Consider the following 26,186-nt stretch of genomic DNA (forward strand, 5'->3'; position numbering starts at 1 on the left):
TCACCGTGCTGTTTTGATATTTGGTTAAAGAATTTATCATTTGGGCTCGGTCATGTTGTGTGAGTTAACTGTAGAATGAATCAAGAGTGTTCTCTTTGTTTTATTTTATTTTTACGTCTTGGAATCTTTTCAAAGAGTCTGAGTTTAAATTTTAAAGCTAAAAAGCTGTAAATCTTGTTCCTGCTGTATCCGCTTTATGCACGTTATGGTGACTTGAGATCTGTATCCAGACCACTAATCAGTTTAGAAATTAGAGCAGCTTTTCTCTAAAGGGTGAACTATCGTTTAACGAGACACAAAGTGGAGTGTTTGTACAGCAGAGGGTTTTGGTGCCTTGATTCCGTTTTGGACCGGCTGAAGTTTGATGTTGCCTGGTTTAATCAAAATTTGGTCTTATGGTCGGGTCGGCTAATTCACCGTTAACTTATTAATAAGGGTTTCATATGAGATTTGGCCGATCCTAAAAATGGTTTTTATATTGCAATTTTTTATACATCTTAGTAACCTTAATTAATCATTCTCGACAGGTTTACCAATTTGACAGAAGTTAATTGAAAGAGATTATGAATTTTCCTAATAAATATTATTTGGTTGAATCACAGGTACACAACACAATGGGAGGTGAAACGGTAGCAAAAGTCATTGTTTATTTAATCAAAATGCTTTTCAGGAGATAAGGGAAGCAATACTACTAAAAACATCATAAATGAGGATACATCTAACTATCTAAGTGCATGTTTTGTAAATGTGGCAATAAGCTAGTTTTTTTATCTTTCACATATGGTACCTAATTCGTGTACATGACTACTCTCAAGTCCACTTCTCCTTGTGCTCTTACTTTCCCAAAAGCTAATAATTTGAAAGTTTGTTTAAATTAATTAAAAGAACACCAGTGTTTTGAAACTCGACCACGGGTTTGAAACCCTACCCAGATCTGCGGACGAACCGTAAAATCCGGTAACCCAGCATGTAATCCGGTTTGGGTTTTAGGAAAAACTCATTATTTATAAATCCGGTAAATCCCACAAAAAACCGTTAAAACCCGGAGCCCGGCTACTGGTTGAACCAATAAGTCAATTTTAGTTATTATTTTTTGTTTTTTTTCGTTACACTATTAGAATCTATTTTATATTCTTATTAAGAAGTTAATTTTTTTAATTTCTTTCAAAAATAAAAAGAATCATATGATCATGTGGATTCTATTAAAAAACTAGTTGATATAATTTAGCATTAGTTTATTTTTCTTGTCGATAATTTATTACAATTTTATATTTTATTTTTGGTTTATTTTGGATTTAAAGTTTAATTTTATTATCACACTAGAAATTTAAATACTTATAGATTTTAAGTCTTGATATATTTTTATTCTATGTCATAACTCTTATCTTGTTACAATATTATTAAAGAGTCTATTTTTTGTATGTGAAATTAAAATAAAAATAAAGAAAACTAAAGTTAATTATTTTCCAAAGGGTTTTTAAAACATAAAACATTTCTTATATTTTTCAATAGCTAATATATTATTATATAACAAAATTATCTAATTTATTAACTCGCACGGTCGACCCAATAACTGGTAATCCAATAAGTTGTTTGGTTCAGTGTCTGTGTCTGGCAGGGTTTCAAAACATTGAAGAGCACTCAAATATCCAAAAATTTGATAAGTATCTTCCCACCTGCTCCCAAATTGGCAAAAGTTATATAGCTTATGTGTAAAGAAGTAATGCATTCTCATCATGGATATATCATATGTTTTTTAAATCTCATTAGTGCTCAACCTTTGTATCTGCATGTTATGACTTGTTTGTGATATTAAAAAAAAAAACTCAAAAGCAGCACTGGGTTATTCAAGGTGGAAAACGGTAAAAGTAACTGTTTGTACAATTCAATTATATACGATTCCTGGCATATATGTTAATTTGCAAGAGTAGCTTATCCTATAGTTTAATTTCACTTGCTATGTTTTTTTCGCTTAAATCCAAAAATCTATTTGAACCAGTTAATCCAGAAACCTAATTAAAGTAATAAACTCAAAGGTACTAAAGTAACTAACTCAATCGGTTTGATTAAGAAACCCCAACTCCGAATACAATGAGTAACTTGGAGACTTGGAAAAGAAAAATAGAAGAACACTTTCTTGGTTGATGAAGACAGTGTGTTCTCTAACTATAGGAGAACGAACTCCATATCTCTGTTTCTTTAATTGTTCAATTGTGTTCCCTTGTTTGTGGGATTGTTTAATGATCCACTTATGCATCTTCCCTTTTGTTAAAATGACACGATAATAATGGGATCAAACATATACATATTGGCACAGTGCGCCATGATGTGGGTTGGCCAAAACTTTTAGAGGTCAAAAACGATATCTTGTTGTTTAATAATCATTTTTCCAACTCTATAATGATAGTCTATGAAATTATTATAACTATATAAATACACTAAAAAATAAATTTCCAAAAATGGTCTTAAGCAACGGTTTAAGGCTCTGAAACATTGATCTTTGCGTCTAAATTTTGTAGAAGTAATACACATAGCCATAAACTTTTGTTAATTACGTTTATTAAGTGTTTAATCTTTATTAAATATTTATAATCTCCAACATTTCATGGGGCGGCTCTGTATAAAAATAAGATGTTGTTAGCAAATGGTATTTGAGATGTCGTAATTTTGTGACCATTTTCCCATAAATCCAATCATCATCATTGTTCACTCTCTCAACACCATGGTAAAGGCATAAACATCACAGTAATACATAAATACAAACTATCATTAAGAGACATAAACAGAACCAGAAGAAATGACAAACACTACAAGAAAACACGCCGAATTCCGACGGAGGTTCCAACGGATTAAAATTCGTCGGACGTTTGTGACGGATTTCCGACCAATTTCCGACGAAAACAAAAAATTTGAAGTCGTCGGAATTCCGTCGGCCATTTCCGACGAATTTCAGAGGAAAAGTGGCTCGTCGGAATATTCCGACGACTTTTCGACGACATTCTGATAAAACATATAACCGTTGTAGTCGTCGGAAATTCGTCGGAATATACCGACGAACTTCCGACGACATTCCGATTGAGAGATATAAATGTTACAGTCGTCGGTATTCCGTCGGAATTTTCTGACGAATTTCCGACGAACCATGTTTCCGTCGGAAATCCCTCGCAAAATACCGACGACATAGCGACGACAAAGGGTTCCATTGAAGTTTGGAAATGTCCTCGGTAATTCGTCAGAATTTACCGACGATATTCCGACGAACTACACAAGTTCGTCGGAATGTCGTCGGTATATTCCGACGAATTACCGAGGACATGTGTTTCTAAAAAATTTTAAACATAAAAATCTATAAATTTAGATGCCAAAACTATGAAAATAACACATAATAAGTGTTTAGTATAGTATTAGATCACAACCGTTCAAATATAACAACTCATTAAAATATTTATGTATGCATATCATTGTTTTCATAACATCTCATCTTAACACTCATATACTTATACAATCATATTCATATAATCTTACACTACAAATGTTACCGTCGTCGGTATTCCGTCGGAATTTTCTGACGAATTTCCGACGAACCATGTTTCCGTCGGAAATCCCTCGCAAAATACCGACGACATAGCGACGACAAAGGGTTCCATTGAAGTTTGGAAATGTCCTCGGTAATTCGTCAGAATTTACCGACGATATTCCGACGAACTACACAAGTTCGTCGGAATGTCGTCGGTATATTCCGACGAATTACCGAGGACATGTGTTTCTAAAAAATTTTAAACATAAAAATCTATAAATTTAGATGCCAAAACTATGAAAATAACACATAATAAGTGTTTAGTATAGTATTAGATCACAACCGTTCAAATATAACAACTCATTAAAATATTTATGTATGCATATCATTGTTTTCATAACATCTCATCTTAACACTCATATACTTATACAATCATATTCATCTAATCTTACACTACAAAAAATGTTGTTGTGTAAAATCGTGTTATAAAAACATTTTTATTGTTAAATCTTTATGCAAATACTATATATATTATCAAAGATTTGGATTTTGCATTTAGAAACTTGTAATCAACCCCTAAACACTAAGTCGTCGGAATTCGGTCAGAAAAAGTCGTCAGTATTCCGTCGGAATCTACTGACGGACACCAATTCCGTCGGAATTTCAATTTACCCGGGAAAACCAAACCGCGTGAAAATTTTCGCGAACCGCCAATTGGTATATATTTAATTATCCCGACGGAATACTGACGAACCTGTGTCCGTCGGAAACATTAAATATAATTACCCTTCTTCTTCCTTCTTCGTTATTTCCGCCTCCGCCTCTGTCTCAATCCTCTCCGCGATTTCTCTCCCTTTCACGGCGATTCCGACCATTCTCGAGCTCCTATCACCGGCGAATCCTCTTCTCACCCTCATATCTCTTCCCCAAACCCCAAATCATGTAAGAATCATCCCAACCTTGTTTTATCTCATTTTTTTAGGGTTTTGGAAGTTAGATCTCGGATTTTAGGTTGTTTGATTGAAAATTTTAGGATTGAATGGATAGTTTAGGATATATAAGTTAGGATTGTTGTTTGGATTGTTGTTTTAGTTTTTCTTGGAATTATTTTGTGTGTTTGTTAAAATTCAAAACGTTTTACTATTTTTAAAACGTTTTTTTATTTTTAAAAACGTTTTTCAAGTTTCCAGTAATAAACTATGTATAATAAAATGTTTTTTAAAAATTTTAAAAATATTTAACAACATTTTTCTATATTTATAAAATTTTTATAATTTTGTATACATATATATATATAAATCATGTATAATAAAAAATTTTAAAATTTTTATAAATTTTTATAAGTTTCCTGTAATAAACTATGTATAATAAAAGGTTTAATAGTTTTTTTTAAAACGTTTATAAAACCTTTTGTAAATATATAAATGAAAACATTAAAAATAGAAATGATTTGAAAAGATTTTTGATGTATTAATTTTTTTTTTAGGTCTGAGGATGTACCCCGCCCCGCAGCCCGTCTTCGACGTAGTTTGGTGAGCAGTTCCCGTGCATCGGGATCGTCTCATGAACAAAACTCGGTTCCCGTATATATTCCCGCTCCAGAAGAAGTTCAGCGCCGAGATAATGCAGAAGCTAGATCGTTTGATGTCTTCGAGTTCTTAGTTTTTTCTGCTTTTTAAAACTTTCTGAATGTTTTTTTTCTATTTCGGTTTGTATGAATTTTTAACTTTCTGAATGTTTTTTTTTCTATTTCGGTTTGTATGAATTTAAATTCTATAATATTATTAGTTTTAAATTTCAGATTTTATTTATTTATTAATTAATTTTTAATATAAAAAATATATAAAAATGCAAAATTAATTCGTATTTAAAATTGATATATTCCGACGAATTGAGGCCGTCGGAAATCCCTCGCAAAATACCGACGACATAGCGACGACAAAGGGTTCCATTGAAGTTTGGAAATGTCCTCGGTAATTCGTCAGAATTTACCGACGATATTCCGACGAACTACACAAGTTCGTCGGAATGTCGTCGGTATATTCCGACGAATTACCGAGGACATGTGTTTCTAAAAAATTTTAAACATAAAAATCTATAAATTTAGATGCCAAAACTATGAAAATAACACATAATAAGTGTTTAGTATAGTATTAGATCACAACCGTTCAAATATAACAACTCATTAAAATATTTATGTATGCATATCATTGTTTTCATAACATCTCATCTTAACACTCATATACTTATACAATCATATTCATATAATCTTACACTACAAATGTTACCGTCGTCGGTATTCCGTCGGAATTTTCTGACGAATTTCCGACGAACCATGTTTCCGTCGGAAATCCCTCGCAAAATACCGACGACATAGCGACGACAAAGGGTTCCATTGAAGTTTGGAAATGTCCTCGGTAATTCGTCAGAATTTACCGACGATATTCCGACGAACTACACAAGTTCGTCGGAATGTCGTCGGTATATTCCGACGAATTACCGAGGACATGTGTTTCTAAAAAATTTTAAACATAAAAATCTATAAATTTAGATGCCAAAACTATGAAAATAACACATAATAAGTGTTTAGTATAGTATTAGATCACAACCGTTCAAATATAACAACTCATTAAAATATTTATGTATGCATATCATTGTTTTCATAACATCTCATCTTAACACTCATATACTTATACAATCATATTCATCTAATCTTACACTACAAAAAATGTTGTTGTGTAAAATCGTGTTATAAAAACATTTTTATTGTTAAATCTTTATGCAAATACTATATATATTATCAAAGATTTGGATTTTGCATTTAGAAACTTGTAATCAACCCCTAAACACTAAGTCGTCGGAATTCGGTCAGAAAAAGTCGTCAGTATTCCGTCGGAATCTACTGACGGACACCAATTCCGTCGGAATTTCAATTTACCCGGGAAAACCAAACCGCGTGAAAATTTTCGCGAACCGCCAATTGGTATATATTTAATTATCCCGACGGAATACTGATGAACCTGTGTCCGTCGGAAACATTAAATATAATTACCCTTCTTCTTCCTTCTTCGTTATTTCCGCCTCCGCCTCTGTCTCAATCCTCTCCGCGATTTCTCTCCCTTTCACGGCGATTCCGACCATTCTCGAGCTCCTATCACCGGCGAATCCTCTTCTCACCCTCATATCTCTTCCCCAAACCCCAAATCATGTAAGAATCATCCCAACCTTGTTTTATCTCATTTTTTTAGGGTTTTGGAAGTTAGATCTCGGATTTTAGGTTGTTTGATTGAAAATTTTAGGATTGAATGGATAGTTTAGGATATATAAGTTAGGATTGTTGTTTTAGTTTTTCTTGGAATTATTTTGTGTGTTTGTTAAAATTCAAAACGTTTTACTATTTTTAAAACGTTTTTTTATTTTTAAAAACGTTTTTCAAGTTTCCAGTAATAAACTATGTATAATAAAATGTTTTTTAAAAATTTTAAAAATATTTAACAACATTTTTCTATATTTATAAAATTTTTATAATTTTGTATACATATATATATATAAATCATGTATAATAAAAAATTTTAAAATTTTTATAAATTTTTATAAGTTTCCTGTAATAAACTATGTATAATAAAAGGTTTAATAGTTTTTTTTAAAACGTTTATAAAACCTTTTGTAAATATATAAATGAAAACATTAAAAATAGAAATGATTTGAAAAGATTTTTGATGTATTAATTTTTTTTTTAGGTCTGAGGATGTACCCCGCCCCGCAGCCCGTCTTCGACGTAGTTTGGTGAGCAGTTCCCGTGCATCGGGATCGTCTCATGAACAAAACTCGGTTCCCGTATATATTCCCGCTCCAGAAGAAGTTCAGCGCCGAGATAATGCAGAAGCTAGATCGTTTGATGTCTTCGAGTTCTTAGTTTTTTCTGCTTTTTAAAACTTTCTGAATGTTTTTTTTCTATTTCGGTTTGTATGAATTTTTAACTTTCTGAATGTTTTTTTTTCTATTTCGGTTTGTATGAATTTAAATTCTATAATATTATTAGTTTTAAATTTCAGATTTTATTTATTTATTAATTAATTTTTAATATAAAAAATATATAAAAATGCAAAATTAATTCGTATTTAAAATTGATATATTCCGACGAATTGAGGCCGTCGGAAATCCCTCGCAAAATACCGACGACATAGCGACGACAAAGGGTTCCATTGAAGTTTGGAAATGTCCTCGGTAATTCGTCAGAATTTACCGACGATATTCCGACGAACTACACAAGTTCGTCGGAATGTCGTCGGTATATTCCGACGAATTACCGAGGACATGTGTTTCTAAAAAATTTTAAACATAAAAATCTATAAATTTAGATGCCAAAACTATGAAAATAACACATAATAAGTGTTTAGTATAGTATTAGATCACAACCGTTCAAATATAACAACTCATTAAAATATTTATGTATGCATATCATTGTTTTCATAACATCTCATCTTAACACTCATATACTTATACAATCATATTCATATAATCTTACACTACAAATGTTACCGTCGTCGGTATTCCGTCGGAATTTTCTGACGAATTTCCGACGAACCATGTTTCCGTCGGAAATCCCTCGCAAAATACCGACGACATAGCGACGACAAAGGGTTCCATTGAAGTTTGGAAATGTCCTCGGTAATTCGTCAGAATTTACCGACGATATTCCGACGAACTACACAAGTTCGTCGGAATGTCGTCGGTATATTCCGACGAATTACCGAGGACATGTGTTTCTAAAAAATTTTAAACATAAAAATCTATAAATTTAGATGCCAAAACTATGAAAATAACACATAATAAGTGTTTAGTATAGTATTAGATCACAACCGTTCAAATATAACAACTCATTAAAATATTTATGTATGCATATCATTGTTTTCATAACATCTCATCTTAACACTCATATACTTATACAATCATATTCATCTAATCTTACACTACAAAAAATGTTGTTGTGTAAAATCGTGTTATAAAAACATTTTTATTGTTAAATCTTTATGCAAATACTATATATATTATCAAAGATTTGGATTTTGCATTTAGAAACTTGTAATCAACCCCTAAACACTAAGTCGTCGGAATTCGGTCAGAAAAAGTCGTCAGTATTCCGTCGGAATCTACTGACGGACACCAATTCCGTCGGAATTTCAATTTACCCGGGAAAACCAAACCGCGTGAAAATTTTCGCGAACCGCCAATTGGTATATATTTAATTATCCCGACGGAATACTGACGAACCTGTGTCCGTCGGAAACATTAAATATAATTACCCTTCTTCTTCCTTCTTCGTTATTTCCGCCTCCGCCTCTGTCTCAATCCTCTCCGCGATTTCTCTCCCTTTCACGGCGATTCCGACCATTCTCGAGCTCCTATCACCGGTGAATCCTCTTCTCACCCTCATATCTCTTCCCCAAACCCCAAATCATGTAAGAATCATCCCAACCTTGTTTTATCTCATTTTTTTAGGGTTTTGGAAGTTAGATCTCGGATTTTAGGTTGTTTGATTGAAAATTTTAGGATTGAATGGATAGTTTAGGATATATAAGTTAGGATTGTTGTTTGGATTGTTGTTTTAGTTTTTCTTGGAATTATTTTGTGTGTTTGTTAAAATTCAAAACGTTTTACTATTTTTAAAACGTTTTTTTATTTTTAAAAACGTTTTTCAAGTTTCCAGTAATAAACTATGTATAATAAAATGTTTTTTAAAAATTTTAAAAATATTTAACAACATTTTTCTATATTTATAAAATTTTTATAATTTTGTATACATATATATATATAAATCATGTATAATAAAAAATTTTAAAATTTTTATAAATTTTTATAAGTTTCCTGTAATAAACTATGTATAATAAAAGGTTTAATAGTTTTTTTTAAAACGTTTATAAAACCTTTTGTAAATATATAAATGAAAACATTAAAAATAGAAATGATTTGAAAAGATTTTTGATGTATTAATTTTTTTTTTAGGTCTGAGGATGTACCCCGCCCCGCAGCCCGTCTTCGACGTAGTTTGGTGAGCAGTTCCCGTGCATCGGGATCGTCTCATGAACAAAACTCGGTTCCCGTATATATTCCCGCTCCAGAAGAAGTTCAGCGCCGAGATAATGCAGAAGCTAGATCGTTTGATGTCTTCGAGTTCTTAGTTTTTTCTGCTTTTTAAAACTTTCTGAATGTTTTTTTTCTATTTCGGTTTGTATGAATTTTTAACTTTCTGAATGTTTTTTTTTCTATTTCGGTTTGTATGAATTTAAATTCTATAATATTATTAGTTTTAAATTTCAGATTTTATTTATTTATTAATTAATTTTTAATATAAAAAATATATAAAAATGCAAAATTAATTCGTATTTAAAATTGATATATTCCGACGAATTGAGGGCGTCGGAATATACCGACGAACAAAGTCGTCGGAAAATACTGACGGAGAAGGTTCCTCGGAAAATTCCGACGAACCATAGTCCATCGGTATTTTCCGAGGACTCGGTTCGTCGGTATAGTCCGAGGAACGTGCTCCTTCGGTATATAGTTTTTCCGATGAACTCTGGTCTCGTGTGTCCGCATCGGAATATCGTCGGAAGTTTGTCAGAATGACGTTTCTCGGTATTCGTCAGAAAGTCGTCGGAAGGTCTGACGAAATTCCGACGAATCTTTTTTTTCCGACGAAATTATACCGACGGATTGGTTCGTCAGAAATTCGTCAGGATCGATCTATTCCGACGAATTTCTGACGATTTCGGCCATCAGAATCCCCCTGTTTTCTTGTAGTGAAAACCTAATTAGTGCCGAGCTGCGAACCGGTTTACAAGAGCCAAGGCATTACTAGTAACTCGAGCCACATGAACAACTCTTCTTCTAATCGCCGATTTCACCACACCATCCATAACCTTTCCATCGAACCCATCAAGACACGTTGTCTCATCGGTTAAAGCAGCACTAACCCAAGTTTCAACGTTACTTAGCCGCCACAAGAACTCGTCCCGACTACGACCAGATCGACCCACTTTTTTCATTTCCCTCATTGACTGAACCAACATCCCTAAGCCATCTCCAAGATTCTCAACACAATCCTTCACGGCTAAGTACTCTCTGCGTTTGATTCTTCTTGCTCTAGTCAGCTTAGCTACATAGACCGTTGTGGACCGAACCCTGACTAGAGTAACGGCTAAAGCGGTTCGAGCTAACCGATTTTCGTTGTGGTGGATTTTGCTGGCGAAAGCCGCGAGGCATTTGATGCAGAGCTTAGGGTAACGCGTGGTGCGGCATGAAGATACGATGAAGTTGATGCTTTGATTAGGGTTTGGTGATGATGAAGGATTGGCTATGGTGTATTGAGAGAGTAGTGGAAGAAAAAGTAGAAGGCAATAACAAAGATGGGTCAGCTTTGGTTCCATTGTGTGTGTTGTGGAGTGTTTCAATGACAACTTAGAAGGCATGTGTTTGTGGTGTTATTTATAGGAGAGTTCACTTATTGTATTTTTTCTGTAGATATTGTTTAAATGGCGATCTGTAAAATGTTTCTATCCGGATTTTTTTAAAAATATTTTAGTCCAAGCTATCAATATACATTACCCAATAATTTTAGCGGACTGTGACGGAGTATAATACTACTACAGTTTGTTATTGATATTTTCAACACATACTTGGCCACATAATCTTTCATAGCGAATAGAATGATCGAGATATAGTAAAGCTGAAGATTTAGAGACTAGATCGAAAGCCAAGCTAGAATCAATCTAAATATCACTTGGAGAACAAGCAGCTGAAGATTTATCGTGAAGAAAGGATATTTCGTCATAGAAGTTTTGTAATTTGCTTAGTAGAATTTTTAGGGAATTTGCCATATTTAGAGATTGGGAAATATTTTTTGTGAAACTACATTACTCGATTGGCTAGTGGGTATAAGTAGGCTTACACTATATTATGTGTGTATTAGCCTATTAGGGTTATCAATTGAGTTGTATTCTTAGCATAAGTAGTACTAGGTGGACCGATGTGCGGACATTAACATTAATATTAAATTGATATTATATTTACAACTATATAATACTTATGTTACATGTATATGGTTAATATGAAAGATTCGATGTTATATATTGATATTTATAATATGTTCATATGAACAAAGAATACATTAGAACGTTTAGAAAACGATCACATTTAGCACTAATCTTAAAACATCAGAAAATATAATTAAAAAATAAATATTTCACGCATAACCCCAATAAAAAAATTAGCCATGAAATATAAAAGAGAGATTTGAATTACCTGAGATTTATTATCATTGGTTTCATTGTAACAGCAGAGATGATTTACGGTTTCCTTCTCTAAGTTTTGAGTCAGAAAATAGGTAATTCTAACAAAATATATTTAAAGATATAAACAATCCCCAAAAGATAACAAATTATATAATTGATAGGACAATGTCAATGAGTTTCAAAGTTTTTAAAAAGCTTTGAGATTACCTTTGGCTCTCAGACGTACCGAAGAGTATCACGCACAATAAATAAATTGCACATGATTAGCATACATTTTTTTTTTGTCGACAACATTACAGACTCATATATTATATTATATCTTATATCAGACATATCTTATATTATATTCTTGATAAGTGATTTAACTTTATAAAAAAAAAAGAATTACCTTTTTCAAAAGGGATGATCAGTTCCTGGATAAAGAGAGCCTATTTTTGTTAGTTGAATCACTACTGATGCAAAAATATAGATAGAGATACAAAATGGAGAGAAAAGAACAAAAATAAACGGAGAAGAAGAATCCCCCATAAAATTACCAGTAATGGTGTTTCCGTCTATGAGTTACTTATTGATTATCATACACCTGTGCAAGATCACAAAAGTAGAATTTATATTATAACGATCAAAAACATATGAAAGCTTAAAAGATAGATGCGTGAAACTAATGGGGGTGGCGTAATATTTATATAGCAAATTAGTTTAAGTTTCTAAATGACCTAGTTTTTCAAGAGAAGCTATGAGATAGAATATCCTCTAATAAATTTTAATTCAGCTATGAGATATAATATCTTCTAATAAACTTTTAAAGATATTTTGGTTATAATATATACATAATTTCGGTAACTCAAATCTTGCTATATATATATTTAAATATTAAATGCATGATATTAGGAAAGAAGATATATCGTCAGTTGATTGCAACTGTTTTTTGATAAAACAAATCCCACTATAAGGATTTAAATAATAGATAATAAGGAAAGAATTAAAGAATTTTAACGTTAAAACCCTCCAACTAAGTTTGTTTTGGGTAAAAACCCACAAACTAAGTATTTAACGAAAAACCCCTAAACTAAATTTATTTAATAAATTAAACTCTAATAGGTCATAATTAATATTATTACCAGTAAATCTTTAGTTTATAATTACTATTACTACCAGTAAATCCTTAGTTTAGGGGTTTCTACACTAAGTAAACATAGTTGAGGAATTTTACTATAAAAATGAAAAAAATCAAAATATTGTAATAGGAGGATAAATTTTTAAAATATATTTTATAAATTAATGTATAAGCTTCTATAAATTACTTAGAACCTCTTATAATAATTTAAAACGTCTGATTTTTATAAATGTATTTATAATTTTATAAATGATTTATAAAGCATGCATTGAATTATTAGACATTAATAGTTATTATGATACTTTATATACAAATATAATTATTTCTATACGAATATAAAATCATTATATCAATTCAAATAAACACTTTTGCTTATTATTTTATGTAATTTATAAATATATAAACAAATTGATTCCACTAACAATTAGTTACCATAAATAATTATTTCTAATATTATGTAGATTATTTGGAAAGTGGTAATTGAATTATTCTTTCCTTTTAGATATAATTATAATAAATAAAATTAAAAATCATCGATCAATCAAATTATAACAATTTGAAGAGTTCATTTATGATCAACACGTAATAAAAAATCACTTATATGACTTCTCAATCAATATATAGTAGAATTTATTTTTTTATAAATAATTTATAACATTATATAAATAATTTTAAAATTCTGATAAATTTATTCTGTAAACAACGATAAATCATTTAAAAATCATATTAATACACATGTTTGGATTTTGTAATATTTAAAATAGTTATTATATAATTATATTCGAATACAATTCACCAAGTATATTATAAAACTATTATAATTATCTTATATAAAAATTCGTTCATTATATTTTATAGTTTATAAATATTAAAAGTAATAAATATAACATTATTAATCTTTTTATAATTTCGAGATTTAGTTGCCATAAATTGTTATTTGTAATATTCTTTAAATTATAAGGCAAGTGATGTTAAATGTTTTTAAACTTACCTTAATTTTTTAGATCTAATTTAAATAAATAAAAATTAAAAACAATCGACCAATCAAATTATAACAATTTTTTTTAAACTTCACCTATGAGCGACACGTCACCGATTTTTCTTTTAATATATAGGGGGATTAAATATTGTTACTCGTGCCCTTCTTGGTGCACAATGTTGCAAAAGAGCAAAACAGAGGAGCACAAACCAACAAAACAAGAAATTCTTAAAGATCAGCAAAGTTGTGTGGAAGAGAAACATTTAACATTTCGAACGGAACGTTCAAGCCTACTCGATAGTATAATAAAATCCTCTGGGGCTTACAAAGAACAAGTTGTAAGCCCATCTCTGATTAAGCAAACCATCGATAACCAACATCAAAAAAGATTCTCTTCTTCTTTTTTATTTTCTTTGTTAAAGATCAAAGTCACTAATCAGACAATAGATTGATCATTTCATCCTCCATGTAAGCCAAAATCGAGTTCTGCACATCTGAGTTCTTCTCCTCTAACACTCGAACTGCATTTTCAAGAAACTCCCTCTCACACAACAAATTCCTCAATTCACTATCCTCATCAGCACAAATCTCCCTCTGAAACTCAAAGCACATCTTCACAAACCCTTCCCTATGTACAAATTCATTAACGTTCCGTTACAACGCGGAGTAGCCAGAGAACTCAGCCAACGGGATTAATATTTACCTCTTTTCGGTTATCCTTCTGAGTATCTCAGAGTGTTCGTTCCTCAGGCGACGAATCTCCTCATCCAATAGCTTCAGAGAGTTTCTTGAATCGCCTTGAAACAGATTAGAGTGCCGTTAATCACTGATTCAGCTCAAAATCCACAAGGAATTGAGACGAAGTAAACCTGTTACGGAGATCAAGCCGGTGAGCTCGTACTGAGAAGCGAGGAACGATCTAGTAAGATCGGATTCCTTGACGGAGCGAGACGATTCAATCTCAGAACACTTGACGATATCCGATTCGATCTCTCGCGTCACTTGAATGTTCGCCTCGATTTCCAAATTGACCTTTACGAAACCGATCACGTTGTTCAAAGCTAACCGCGAGAAAGTGAGCAGAGACGAGGAGGAGGAGGAAGAAGAAGCGAAACCTGATCAAGCATGTCCTTGTAAACGGAGATTTGACATAGAATCGCTCCTGAATCTTCCATCTCTACTCAACCTCTCTCTAGCACTGCCTTCTTTCCAGAATCAGATATCGCACACCTGTTTCCGACGTATAAGCTCTGGGGAGATATGAATTAATGGGCCCCGTGGGCTTACGTTGGCCCAATAAGCATGTCCCAAAACCAACATTTTATGTATACCGCTTCTGTAACATGCTCTTCTGAAGCACAAACGGTTAGATAAATAAGGTTCTTCCTGACAAAAAAAAAAAAAAAAAAACTCCCCACCTGGTCTGCAAAGGATTAAAAAAGTTTATTCGTATTCACGTGTATAAGAGCACCCGCAATGGTGTTACTCTAAGGGGAGTCCTTAGAAAAAGTGTATTTTGATTTTTTAAGTATTATTATTTATTTTTTTCTTTTTTAGATAAAAAAATAAATATCAACCAATCGCGGATCGCCACATGTCGTCGGGACCCGTAAATAGTGCAAGGATTCACTAAGAAAGAGTCCTTATTTAGGAATTTTAAGGATTGAATCCTTAGCTTTTGGTAGGGTCTACCGATTATTTAATTATTTTTTTCCTAAGGACTCCCCCTTAAGGATTCCCATTGCGGGTGCTCTAAGAGCACCATTAATCCAAGTGCTCAGGGGAAAGATGTTTTAAAAAAATATTATAATAGTGGATGGCATTTAGGGTGAGACCCACAAAATTTTAAGCACCAGCTTTTCTGAAGCATATTAAGCACCACTGCTTGCACTGTTCACGGGCTCCACTAACACGTAGCAGTTTGTGATTGGTCTATTTTTAATCTTTTTTAATCATGAAAAATAAAAATAAAAATTTAAACACCCCATTATAGATTGTTAGGTTAATGGTGCTTTAACGATCCAAATGTTTCGAGAAGAGCTTCTTGATTATCAATATGTAGAGATCATATGATACGATGATATAATATGTTATTCAGTGTTAAAAAAAATTGTGTTTAGGATGGTAACGGCCAATTAGTAAAATTTTATTGGGGGCACTATTATAAATTAAATCTATATAAAATTGAATTTTTAACAAAAGAATTACTAAAAATCTACACAAAACTACATATTAGTTTAAAAAATCATAGTGAATAGCTTCTCTCACAAACTCAACATAGATTTGTCACCAGTGGCTGTTGTTACAACTTGACAACGATTATACAAAAAGTTCTTTTTTTACCGCTTTGAAGTTTGAACTTCCAAACTCAAAAATTCATAGTGAAGTTATTTTACTCGAGCATTTGTGATTTGCATGAATCCATTCTGCATCTGAAATCTCAACTGCCCACATTCACAAAGAACCACAACCATTAACCCTTGCCTTGTATAAGTAAAACCATGGATTTTGCAGTCCGCATTTAACTTTCTGGTTTTTAGTTCTTCAAAAGAAAAGAAAAAACAGTCATTATCCAACTGGTTCTAGGTCTACAATTAACATCAAGGTAAAAAAAAAATAGTTCAAACCATGAAAAAGGATTTAAGCACATAGCTAAATTTAAAATGAAAAGAGTCAAGTCATAGGATAAATGTGATGATCTTAATCAATTATCCACCATAAGGAGAGGAGTTCTCATCAAGTTTTGCAATTGCTTAAGCTTCACATGTAGTCCAATGCTCTCTTGGGCGGCCTAATCCAAAGATTCTCAAGAGGACATAAATCCTCCTGTTCTTGCCACTGCTTACGCGGATAATCCAAACGAATACGATACACAACACTTGCAACTAAAACGAAGCTTTGGGAAGTAAACACTATTCCTCATCCATGGGAGATTGACTCTCATCTCAGACGAATAAAGACTCGTAAAGATTGTAAAGCCCTCGAGTGTTGTACTATTGATCTCCTTCCACTGTATAGAGTCTAGTTTATACACTATCGGTTTCTCACCTCCGCATGTAATTATTTTAAAGAAGTCTCCCTTTCGCACCGCCAAGAAAATTTTCTTCTTCTTACGCCCATACTCGTACCTAAATCTATATGAGATATAAGGACAATCCGGTAGTAATACCATTTCATACCTCCACACACGAGTTGAGGGTTCAAAGTTATATAAGCTTCCATTACCATCAAGGCAATGGAAGCGACGTATGGCATAGACAACATTGCTGTGCTTGAGCTCATCGTTGCCAAAAGAAAGAGTGAAATGTAAATCCTCCGTAATCCACTCTGTTGCCCCGGGATGACAGGTGCTCGTAGTGGTGATACCAAACCGAGCATGCTTAAACGCTAATAGCACGCAAGTACCAGATGTAGGCGCACAGGAGAAATCAATCGCATCATATGATAACTCACAGTTTGGCAAGTTTATGAGCTTACGAGTAAATGGGTTGAAGAAGAACATTTTGTTTGAAGCAGTTTTGCGCATAAGCAACCATCCGTCTCTTGAGTAACACACCGTGGATTTCGCTAGCTCTGGTAAATTAAGTGTGTACATCTTCTGCTGCAATGGATCATAGAGTTCGAACAAGTTGCCACGTTTAGGTAAGTACATAAGCCAAGGAGGCTTGTCTACCAACCGGACATATAGACCGGCTTCACGCCATGTTCTGCAGACAGCTGAAGCTCGAATGTTATCTTTTAAAACAAGTTGAGATATTATTACTTCCAAGAGGCATAGTGGAAGGTCAGCGAAACTTGGCTTCTCAGCTTCTTTGCTCCGGTTATTGTTATCCAGGAAACCATTTCCTTTGACATCTACGATCGACCTATTATATAGATAAATCAATTTTTGATTTTTTTTTTATGAGTTATAAGGCATCAAATTAAACATATCTATGCAATTTGAATTCATCTCAAAGTGAGTCTTTGGACACGACCACGAGTAACAATGAGATGCATCAGAGATATATGGTAATATTCAGTTCTCAAGAAAATAATCTTTAGTGCTTAACAGAAGAACCGTATAAACATCACATGTACTATAAAACCGAAAATATTCAGAGATTGTGAACCCAAAAATACACTACGATCAAAGATTGCATAAGTGTTGTAAGATCTTACTACGTTTAAACAATTTTTTTTTGGAAGAACTACGTTATAACAGTCTCTATTAAAACTCGGTGTCCAAAGGAATATAATATCGAATGCATACTTAAGAACCCTAGAATATTTCAGTCCCTATACAATCTGATTTTTACAGAAAACTGGATCACATTCAAACAGTTGTACAAGAGAAAAAAAAAACCTTTAATCTATTCAACAATTCCGTAGTCTCATGAAGGTTATAATCTTCAAAACAGCACTATTCGATAACTGGAAAATTGGAAACTCACGAGTAAAGCGTCCCTTGGCCAGCCATAGTAATAGACGATGAAGAGAAAACAAAGACAATAAAGATTTCTCTCACTATCCTTACAATAAATTTTCCTTCGCCTGAAGAAGAAGGGCCAAGTGCACTCGTCCTAGGCTCCTAGCCCTTACATTACTTCAAAACCCCTAATTTCTGCGCGTCGTGCGCCTAAACCGACATAAACCAAAATTACGTCGCTCACGACTTGCGTTGCGTGGATGGTACTTACGAGTAAGTTTGATAAATACTATTGTAACTAGGTATAAATTGTGGAAGTACCGTAGCCTATTGGTTAAGGTCTAAAGGCTTCTACACCCAGGTCTGGGGTTCGAATCTCAGACTATGCAATTTATTGCAGATTACAGGAAATCCAGGTTTCAAGTCCCGGAGAGAGCGGTTTATTAAACAATTATGCAGCAGACTACAGAGGAAAGGCTTGCAAGGGATCTTCAACATGGTGCAAGTAAATCTGGTCAGGCGTGGATCTTCATAGGACGGCTCAGATGATGCAGTTAGGCGTAGGTCTTCATAAGACATGTAGTATTGTCGGTTGTCGAATCGTCTATGTAATCTTTCCTATATCATAATTGTAAGATCATAATAAATCAGCGTTAAAAAAAAAACTAGGTATAAATTATTTTATATATTATATGTTTTTAACATATTATGAAATAATAAATATATATTGAACAATTAAAAAGTCATTATCTACTACTTATATAATAAAATTGGTGCAAACATATAAATAAATTTTATAAATCAAAAACATATTTTTCTATTTGATATGATATATAATTAAATTTAAATGATAGTAACATATATATATGGTATATTTTAATATTAATATTTATTAAATGATGTTTTTTGCTCATATTTTTTTATCATTTGTATCTGTTATAGCAAAAAGCCTAAATTACTCATAACAAAATTTTCACTGTGTGATTAATGGTTTAAGTAATTTATAATAATTTAAAAAATTAAGTTGTCAATATTTTTTCAAATTATTTATCAAAAAATTGTTCAAAGTAAATTTCAAAATTAAGATATTTATGTATTTTTATATGGCATATAGTTTAATTTAAAATGATACATATATTTATATATCTTTTATTTTTGATACTTATAAAATGAGACTTTCAACTTATATAATTTTTTAATTATTTGTATCATGTCATAACAAAAGTTTTAAATCATAGATCACAAAATTTGAATGTGAAGCTATTAACAGTTTTAATAATTTATACTCGTTTTTAAAAATTTAAAATATAATATATATAAATAATTTTTTTAATTTTTATTTATATGGTTACTATGATTGTTTAATTTATTTTAATAGCTTAAAATTAAACAAATATAATATAATACACACTTATTTTTATCAAATCTTTATTATTCAAAATCATTAATTGTCATATATACTTTAGTCACCTTAGGCAATTCCGTAATCTTATTTAAGGAAATAATGAAGCACATTAATAATGTATTTATGGTTAGTTTAATAAAAAGCTTATTATATATTTAGATGGACTAACATATTTCTCTAAGGATTCTAAGAATCATTCTAGTGATGACACGTGGCTACAAAAAAATGTTGCAATGCAAATAATATATAGGGGATAAGGTTAAGTATTGTATATTTAAATTTCGTTTTTTTATGAAATTCATGTCCAACTCTAAATTGTTTGATTAGTATGATATTATTAATTTTGGGCCTTACGCAAATCTGCATGGATTTACTTTTGGTTTTATTCCCAAAAGACTTCGTAATAAATAGAGTTAGACATCTCTTTATATATTAGAATCTTTTTTATTTAATTTTCAATGTAAGACTTTGTTTGATATTTCACATTCTCCCCCTCAAACTAAAGACCACACTCATCTCTTGTATTTTCTTTCTTTTGAGAATGCGCCTCCCACAACATCTCAGTCCTTTGAGAATGTCATTACAGGTTCCATGATTGCCACAGACCTCCTCTTTTGTATTTAAATATTTTTGCAGATCTTCGTCAACCTGGTGCTCTGATACTAATATTGGGATTTATTAAATCTTTGGAACCTGTAATGATGCGAGATATCAAACAAAGTCAATTAAAAAAATATTTTAAAAAATCAATTTTTATACACTTTTATATATTTTATATATTTCATAAAACGATAAAAATATCAAAATATAGTAATTTTTAAAATAATAACATTATTTTAAATAAATATTTAAAATTAAAAAAAGTCAGAAATTTCTTCAAACTCTTTAAAAGTTGAACAAATTTTTTTAAAGATTTACTCAAACCACGAAATTTCTTGTATTTACTCAAATCCTGACTTTTCTCAAATCCTTGATTCAATAAGCTCCATTTAGATCATTCATTAGATCCTTGTGGCCAGAGCCGTCCCTTGGGTCAAGCCAATGAAGCACATGCTTCCGGCCGATTTATTTAACAACATATTTCGGCCACTAATTTCTAAAAAGACCGCCTTAGTCTAGTGGTATTAACTCTAGTAAACGGAGTTTGTTTGAGCAATCAGGGTTTGACTCTCCTAAACAACATATTTTTTTCTCTATTTTTTAAGAAAGCGGCCACATTTTTTTGTGCTTCCAGTCTTATTAAACCTAGGTTCGGCTCTTCTTGTGGCAAATCAAACTTGTAGCCCCTCAGGCCACAATCATCCACAGTCTCTATTATTTCTCGTTGAACTTATTTAGTGTGTTGTTTCGTTATTATGTACAATGCGTTGAGGATACATTGCAATTTCGGAATACTGATAGCTAGTTTGATAATTGGATTTATAGCTTAGTATTGTCTATCTTGTTTTTTTTTTGTCATCTACCCATCTAGGCTAGATCAAGTGGAGAACAGACGAGCCGATTCTCCGAGGAGCATCTCCATCTGTCCGGGTTTGATATATATGAGAGAAAATATATCCTCTGGTCCTTACATCTTTTGCTAACGCATCTGCCCGGTCTTTCCGACTCCGAGGAATATGAGATAGTCTCACATCCTCGAAGTCATCCTGTAACCTCTGGAACTCCTCAATCTCTGTCGCAAATGCTGGCCAGTCCATCAGGTTGGTAGTCATGTCCACTAAGTCCGAGCAGTCCGTCTTGAACCGTACCGAAGTGATCCTTCTGTCTCTCATACATGAGGCTGCCCAAACTAACCCTTCCATCTCAGCATGCAAAGCTGAGAGGCTCCTGTTACACGCCCGTAATCTGAAGTATTCTAAGCCCATTTGATCCTTAAGACTCAACCCTAAGCCACTGACACTGCCATTATTGATCAATGATGCATCAATTAGACAGGTTGAGATTTGGGATATCCAAGGGGGCATTGTTTCAATCTCTATAGTAGAGGGATCGTCATGATCCTCATTTGCTTCCTCCTTTTCGTTAGCCTTCCTTCAACGTTCTGCCTCAAGGGACACATGTTGGAGGGTGTCTATAGGGGATACGTCTTTCCTATTGAAAAGTTTGTCCTTTCTCGCCTTCCAAATGTAGCAACAGATCCATGGGAAGGTATCAAATTGTGGTCTCAAAGGCGCTACACGTTTTCTCTTCCAAAACAGGAAGCTCATGTTTTGATATATATATATATGTATTCGGAAAGTAACCCGGAAGGGGCAGATAGTCCGATAAATCCCAAACTTGAAGTGCTGAGGGGCATTCAACAAGAAGATGATTAATCGACTCCACTGGGCCAACGCTTTTAGGAAAACTCCTATTGGTGTCCAAGTGTCTATACATGAGCCTCTCTGCCGTCGCCACACAGTCCAAGATAGCTTGTCACAAAAAATGCTTCATCTTACTTGGGACCTTTATCTTCCACACATGGCTCTGTAGGCCTGTGATACTTGCTTCTAAAGCCACTTTCTGTGAAAGACTCAACTTGATCGATCGAAGTAGGTCATAGCCAGTTTTAACTGAACAAACTCTTGATTTTGTGTGGTTCCAAACATATCCATCCGGCGCACGAGAGCGGGAGGGTTTCAGCCCAAGTATCAAAGGGATATCATCTGGGTGAAAAAAATCTCGTAGAAGTTGTATCTCCCACTCCTTGGTATTATTCATAATAAAGGACTAAACAAGGAGTTGGAGTAGTCTGTATACAATGTGGTCGGCGGGTTTAGGCGGTTGAGCCACTACATATGGAACCCGAGACTCACTCCAAACCATCGTATCTTGACCCGTACCAATTATTTTCCATAAACCTGTGATGAGTAGTAGTTTTGCTGCCGTGATACTATGCCATCCATATGATGGTGAGTATGTACACCGATCTTCCAAGGGAGAAATGTGTTTATAGTACCTTCCTTTTAAAACACGTGCTAATAAAGAGTTTGAGTAATGAATTAGTCTCCACAATTATTTTGCAAGAAGCGCATTATTGAAGTCATGGAGATCTCGAAAACCTAGTTCTCTTGAATCTTTGGGAGTACATATCTCGTCTCATGCTTTCCAATGTAAATTTTTGTTGTTCTGTTTTGAGCTCCACCAAAAATTAGACGTTGTAAAGATGCATTAAACGTCCTATATTCCCAAGTCACTCGTTTCAAAGTCATTTTTGTTTTAATTTTTGTATTCATTAATTATTAATGAAAAATTATCAAATTAATGAAAATAAATATGTATAGGCTATATTTATTTTTATTTAAATTGAAATACTTGTTACAGCTTATTTTAGGAACTTTAAAAAAGTCTTATATAGTTGTAAAGGCCTTATAGGCCCAATAGAATAAATTAGGTTCCATTCAGTATTCTATCTTGCCAAGTAAGCCCAATAGGTGTTCTTTCGTCTTCCATTTTTCACAAGCTTTGACGAGAGAATCGCCTTTCGCCGATCTTTTTCTCCCAACAGGTTTCGTCTCCGCCTGATCTTTGTTTTTCATGTAGAATATTGATGCTTGGTGTAAGATTATAGGGTTCCTAGACTTGAATTGGACAATTTTTAATCCAAGTTAAGATATTCGAATCTTGAATCTGATTCTTGGCTTAGGGTTATAACGTGTATATGTTTGGTTCTTGGCACTCATGTATTCGGAATCTGAAGTTGACACGATAAAATAAATGTTTATTACATATTTTGTTTGCTTTTGGTTTCTATCTTATGATCTCGAAGTGCTTTAACCAGATGTGAATATTGTAGCACCTGTCGGAACCGTCTGAAGATATACTGTTGTTTCTTGATGTAGATTTTCATCTCTTTTACTCCTGTAATATGGGAGATTACTCGATCCAGATCACGCCGAAGCTGATCAATCAGTTAGCTCAAGGCAACGAAAAACCGAAGAGAAAGGCGAAGAGAACCAAACCCAAAGTCTCACCTCCACAGAACAATGCAGATCAAGCGAGAACACACCGTGATGCAGCAGAGAAACCGAAGCCAGTGGCAGAGTTACCGACCCAGACCCCACCATTCTTCTTCCCAATTCCGCAACAAGGAGCAGCAAACACGGAGCTGGAATCGATCAAATCCGTGTTGACAGAGAGCGAGAAGGTTCTTGAGAAGGTGGAGAGACGAGAAAAGAACATTGTCGGTGAAGTGACAGAGAGGGCTAAAGATTTGAGGGAGAAAGAGTTTAAGATCCCTGAACCGAAACCAATGCCTTGCTCTTCGGATCACGAAGCCTGGAAGAAATGCTACGAGGAGAACGTTGGCAACCCGTTGATATGTAGCGGACTGGTTATGAGATTCCAGGATTGCGCTCGCTGGTCCAGGCAGCAAGTGAGTTCTGCTCAAAAGTAGAGATAAAATGTTCTTTTTTGGCTTTCTGAGATCTTATGAATAATCAGGAGAAATGAACTTGTTCCTTTTTGTTATTCTAATAAATATATAAACTGAATCTGTGGTTATATTCATGAGATCTAAACTGCGTTCTTGATTTTGTATTTTGGCTTTCTTCCACTCTTTACATATCATTTTTTTTCTATTTTTTGTTAGTTCGTTTGATATCAGTGGGAATGATTATAAGTACCTACCCTTTGGGTCTGTTCGGATCATTTTGCGCAGCGATTAGGCGGCGATGATGGGTTTATACAAATTAGCTTCACTTCTACATTCGTTTGATTAAAGCTCCTTAAGGAGATAGATTTGAAGTTAAAGAGAAGTTTGGTCTTGTTCTTAAGGTTCCTACCCTAAGATTGTGCGGACCAAATCTCTATTCCCTTACACCAAATGTCAGGGCTTAACCGGTCCGTTCGGTCTATAAATTTCGGTTTGTTACTTCTTCAGTTCTTTCATTTTATAATAAGAACTAAATTTCTTGAGATATGTCCAACGTGTCTGTGGTTTATTACCACTAGTTTATTAAATCTTGTTTTGGTGGAGCAAGTATATCTTGACGATTACATAATAATCAACATATATTAACTGCTACTCTCTTTGTTCCCTAAAAAGTGTCATATTTTATCATTTTCTTATCTGTTACACGAAAATATCGCTTTAAAATTTTAATACATTTTATATTTATTTTCAACTGAATAGTAATTGAAAATATATTGTTCTAATAAATTTATTTATTTATTTCAAATACTAGAGTTGTTTACATTTTGAGTTTTCTTACTCAAAAAGACATTTCTTGCTTGAAAAGCACAATTACCTTTCCCAAGACACATATTTGACCATTCTGTCTCTGATAATGTTTGATTGAGCCTTAGTTTCGATGGACATAAGGAGGAGTTACAAATCTGCTATTCCGAAGGAGAACCAAGCAAACCGGGTTGTCTGTAACCGACAGCAGAAACCACAGACGGAGGCGTAAAAAATCTACTGTCTTCGGAAAAATCGCAAAGTCACCAACTGACCATCATTCTCCATATCCCCAGTAGATACAAAATGAAACCACAAGTTTGTGCTTTAATATCTGAGGAGCCTGTCACAAAGCTAATCCATAGGCCTACACACCAGTGCCGTCTCTTACCCATGGCAACATGAGCATTTGCCATGGGTCCATAATTTTTTTTTGTATTGTTTTAAAGGTTCATAAATTATCAAAAAAAAATCATAATTAAATAAATCTAATTTACTAATTAAAAAACAAAACAAGAAGAAATTTGCATTTTTATTAGGGAGAATTTGGTGTATATACATAAGAGAACATAAAATAAAGAATATAACAATACTACAGTAATCACTATTTGATGGGACAATTTGGCATATTTTTAATTTTATTCTCCTCACGAACGTGTGTCACGTACATCTAATATTATAAACATATTATACCGTACTATGTATATTAAGTAAATAGTATAAAAAATACATAAAAATATTCAAAAGTAGCATGCATTTGAAGAGGAGGAGCAACAAGGGAAGAAGAAGAGAGGAAGAGGAGGAGGAGGTGGAGGGAGAAGGAGGGATGAGAAGTAAGAGCAAAGGCAGGAGAGAGGAAAAAGAAGAGGAGGAGGGAGGAAGAAGAAGAAGAGGAGGGAGGAGATGGAGGGAGAACCGGAGAAGGAAGGAGGTAGAAGAGGAGAGAGCTCCAAAAAATTATACTATTTACGTAAATAGAATAATATACTACTATAAATATTAGTAACACATTGTTTTAAATACGTTTAATTAAATGTACTATTTTATTTTAATAAATAGTATAGTATAATTTTTGTCGATATTGTTTAAAAATCTGTTTTAAAAATTTTAAGTTATGCCATATGTAAAAAGATATGTATATCTTTAGTAACATAATAATTTGGTTGAATTATATTTGCTTCAAAAGATATACATCAATAAAATTTGGAGGGGAAAAGAATAAAAAAGACAAAGAAAAAAAGAAAATGAAAAAAAAACAAAAGAAAAATAAAAATCAATGGTTGAGATTGTTCAAAGGATAAAACAAGT

General features: G+C 33.0%; 4 protein-coding genes and 1 long non-coding RNA gene across 6 annotated transcripts; 2 read left to right on the forward strand and 3 right to left on the reverse strand.

Moving 5' to 3' along the window:
* Positions 1-1,869: 1,869 nt before the first annotated feature.
* LOC103839893 (pectinesterase inhibitor 9) lies at positions 1,870-12,677 on the reverse strand. Of its 2 annotated transcripts, none has more exons than XM_009116376.3 (2): positions 10,327-12,677; positions 1,870-2,805 (listed from the first exon to the last, which is right to left on the reverse strand). In XM_009116376.3, exon 1 carries the CDS (start codon positions 10,987-10,989, stop codon positions 10,333-10,335), a length of 657 nt encoding a protein of 218 aa, XP_009114624.3. In that variant the 5' UTR covers positions 10,990-12,677; the 3' UTR covers positions 1,870-2,805; positions 10,327-10,332. The 2 variants fall into 2 exon arrangements, with proteins under 2 accessions (XP_009114624.3, XP_009114623.3); XM_009116375.3 differs by having other exon boundaries at positions 1,870-2,802; positions 10,324-12,677.
* LOC117127927 lies at positions 2,832-9,844 on the forward strand. The gene is made up of 4 exons (XR_004450916.1): positions 2,832-4,459; positions 5,004-6,725; positions 7,258-8,979; positions 9,524-9,844. It is a non-coding gene; the product is annotated as an uncharacterized LOC117127927 (long non-coding RNA).
* Positions 12,678-14,114: 1,437 nt separating the features above from the next.
* On the reverse strand, positions 14,115-15,177 carry LOC103839894. The gene is made up of 4 exons (XM_009116377.3): positions 15,023-15,177; positions 14,777-14,939; positions 14,611-14,704; positions 14,115-14,535 (listed from the first exon to the last, which is right to left on the reverse strand). The coding sequence occupies exons 1-4, from the start codon at positions 15,080-15,082 to the stop codon at positions 14,340-14,342; spliced, it is 513 nt and encodes a 170-aa protein (XP_009114625.1). The 5' UTR covers positions 15,083-15,177; the 3' UTR covers positions 14,115-14,339.
* On the reverse strand, positions 14,123-18,827 carry LOC103839895 (F-box protein At4g00893). Its single transcript, XM_033278948.1, has 2 exons — positions 14,777-18,827; positions 14,123-14,704 (listed from the first exon to the last, which is right to left on the reverse strand). The coding sequence occupies exon 1, from the start codon at positions 17,557-17,559 to the stop codon at positions 16,750-16,752; it is 810 nt and encodes a 269-aa protein (XP_033134839.1). The 5' UTR covers positions 17,560-18,827; the 3' UTR covers positions 14,123-14,704; positions 14,777-16,749.
* Positions 18,828-23,080: 4,253 nt separating this feature from the next.
* LOC103839897 lies at positions 23,081-24,281 on the forward strand. The gene is made up of 2 exons (XM_009116379.3): positions 23,081-23,207; positions 23,542-24,281. The coding sequence occupies exon 2, from the start codon at positions 23,568-23,570 to the stop codon at positions 24,093-24,095; it is 528 nt and encodes a 175-aa protein (XP_009114627.1). The 5' UTR covers positions 23,081-23,207; positions 23,542-23,567; the 3' UTR covers positions 24,096-24,281.
* The last annotated feature ends 1,905 nt before the right edge of the window (positions 24,282-26,186 follow it).

This window comes from Brassica rapa, chromosome A09 (genome assembly GCF_000309985.2).
Source record: "Brassica rapa cultivar Chiifu-401-42 chromosome A09, CAAS_Brap_v3.01, whole genome shotgun sequence".
NCBI lineage: Eukaryota > Viridiplantae > Streptophyta > Magnoliopsida > Brassicales > Brassicaceae > Brassica > Brassica rapa.

Bases quoted from the DNA above. Each gene is read 5' to 3' on its own strand.
- LOC103839893 (XM_009116376.3), bottom strand. From the start codon at position 10,989: ATGCCTTCTAAGTTGTCATTGAAACACTCCACAACACACACAATGGAA.
- LOC103839894 (XM_009116377.3), bottom strand. From the start codon at position 15,082: ATGGAAGATTCAGGAGCGATTCTATGTCAAATCTCCGTTTACAAGGAC. The intron at 14,705-14,776 runs GTTTACTTCGTC...ATCTGTTTCAAG, and splicing joins CGGCTTGATCTCCGTAACAG to GCGATTCAAGAAACTCTCTG. The intron at 14,536-14,610 runs GTAAATATTAAT...ATTTGTACATAG, and splicing joins AGAAGGATAACCGAAAAGAG to GGAAGGGTTTGTGAAGATGT.
- LOC103839895 (XM_033278948.1), bottom strand. From the start codon at position 17,559: ATGTACTTACCTAAACGTGGCAACTTGTTCGAACTCTATGATCCATTG.
- LOC103839897 (XM_009116379.3), top strand. From the start codon at position 23,568: ATGGGAGATTACTCGATCCAGATCACGCCGAAGCTGATCAATCAGTTA.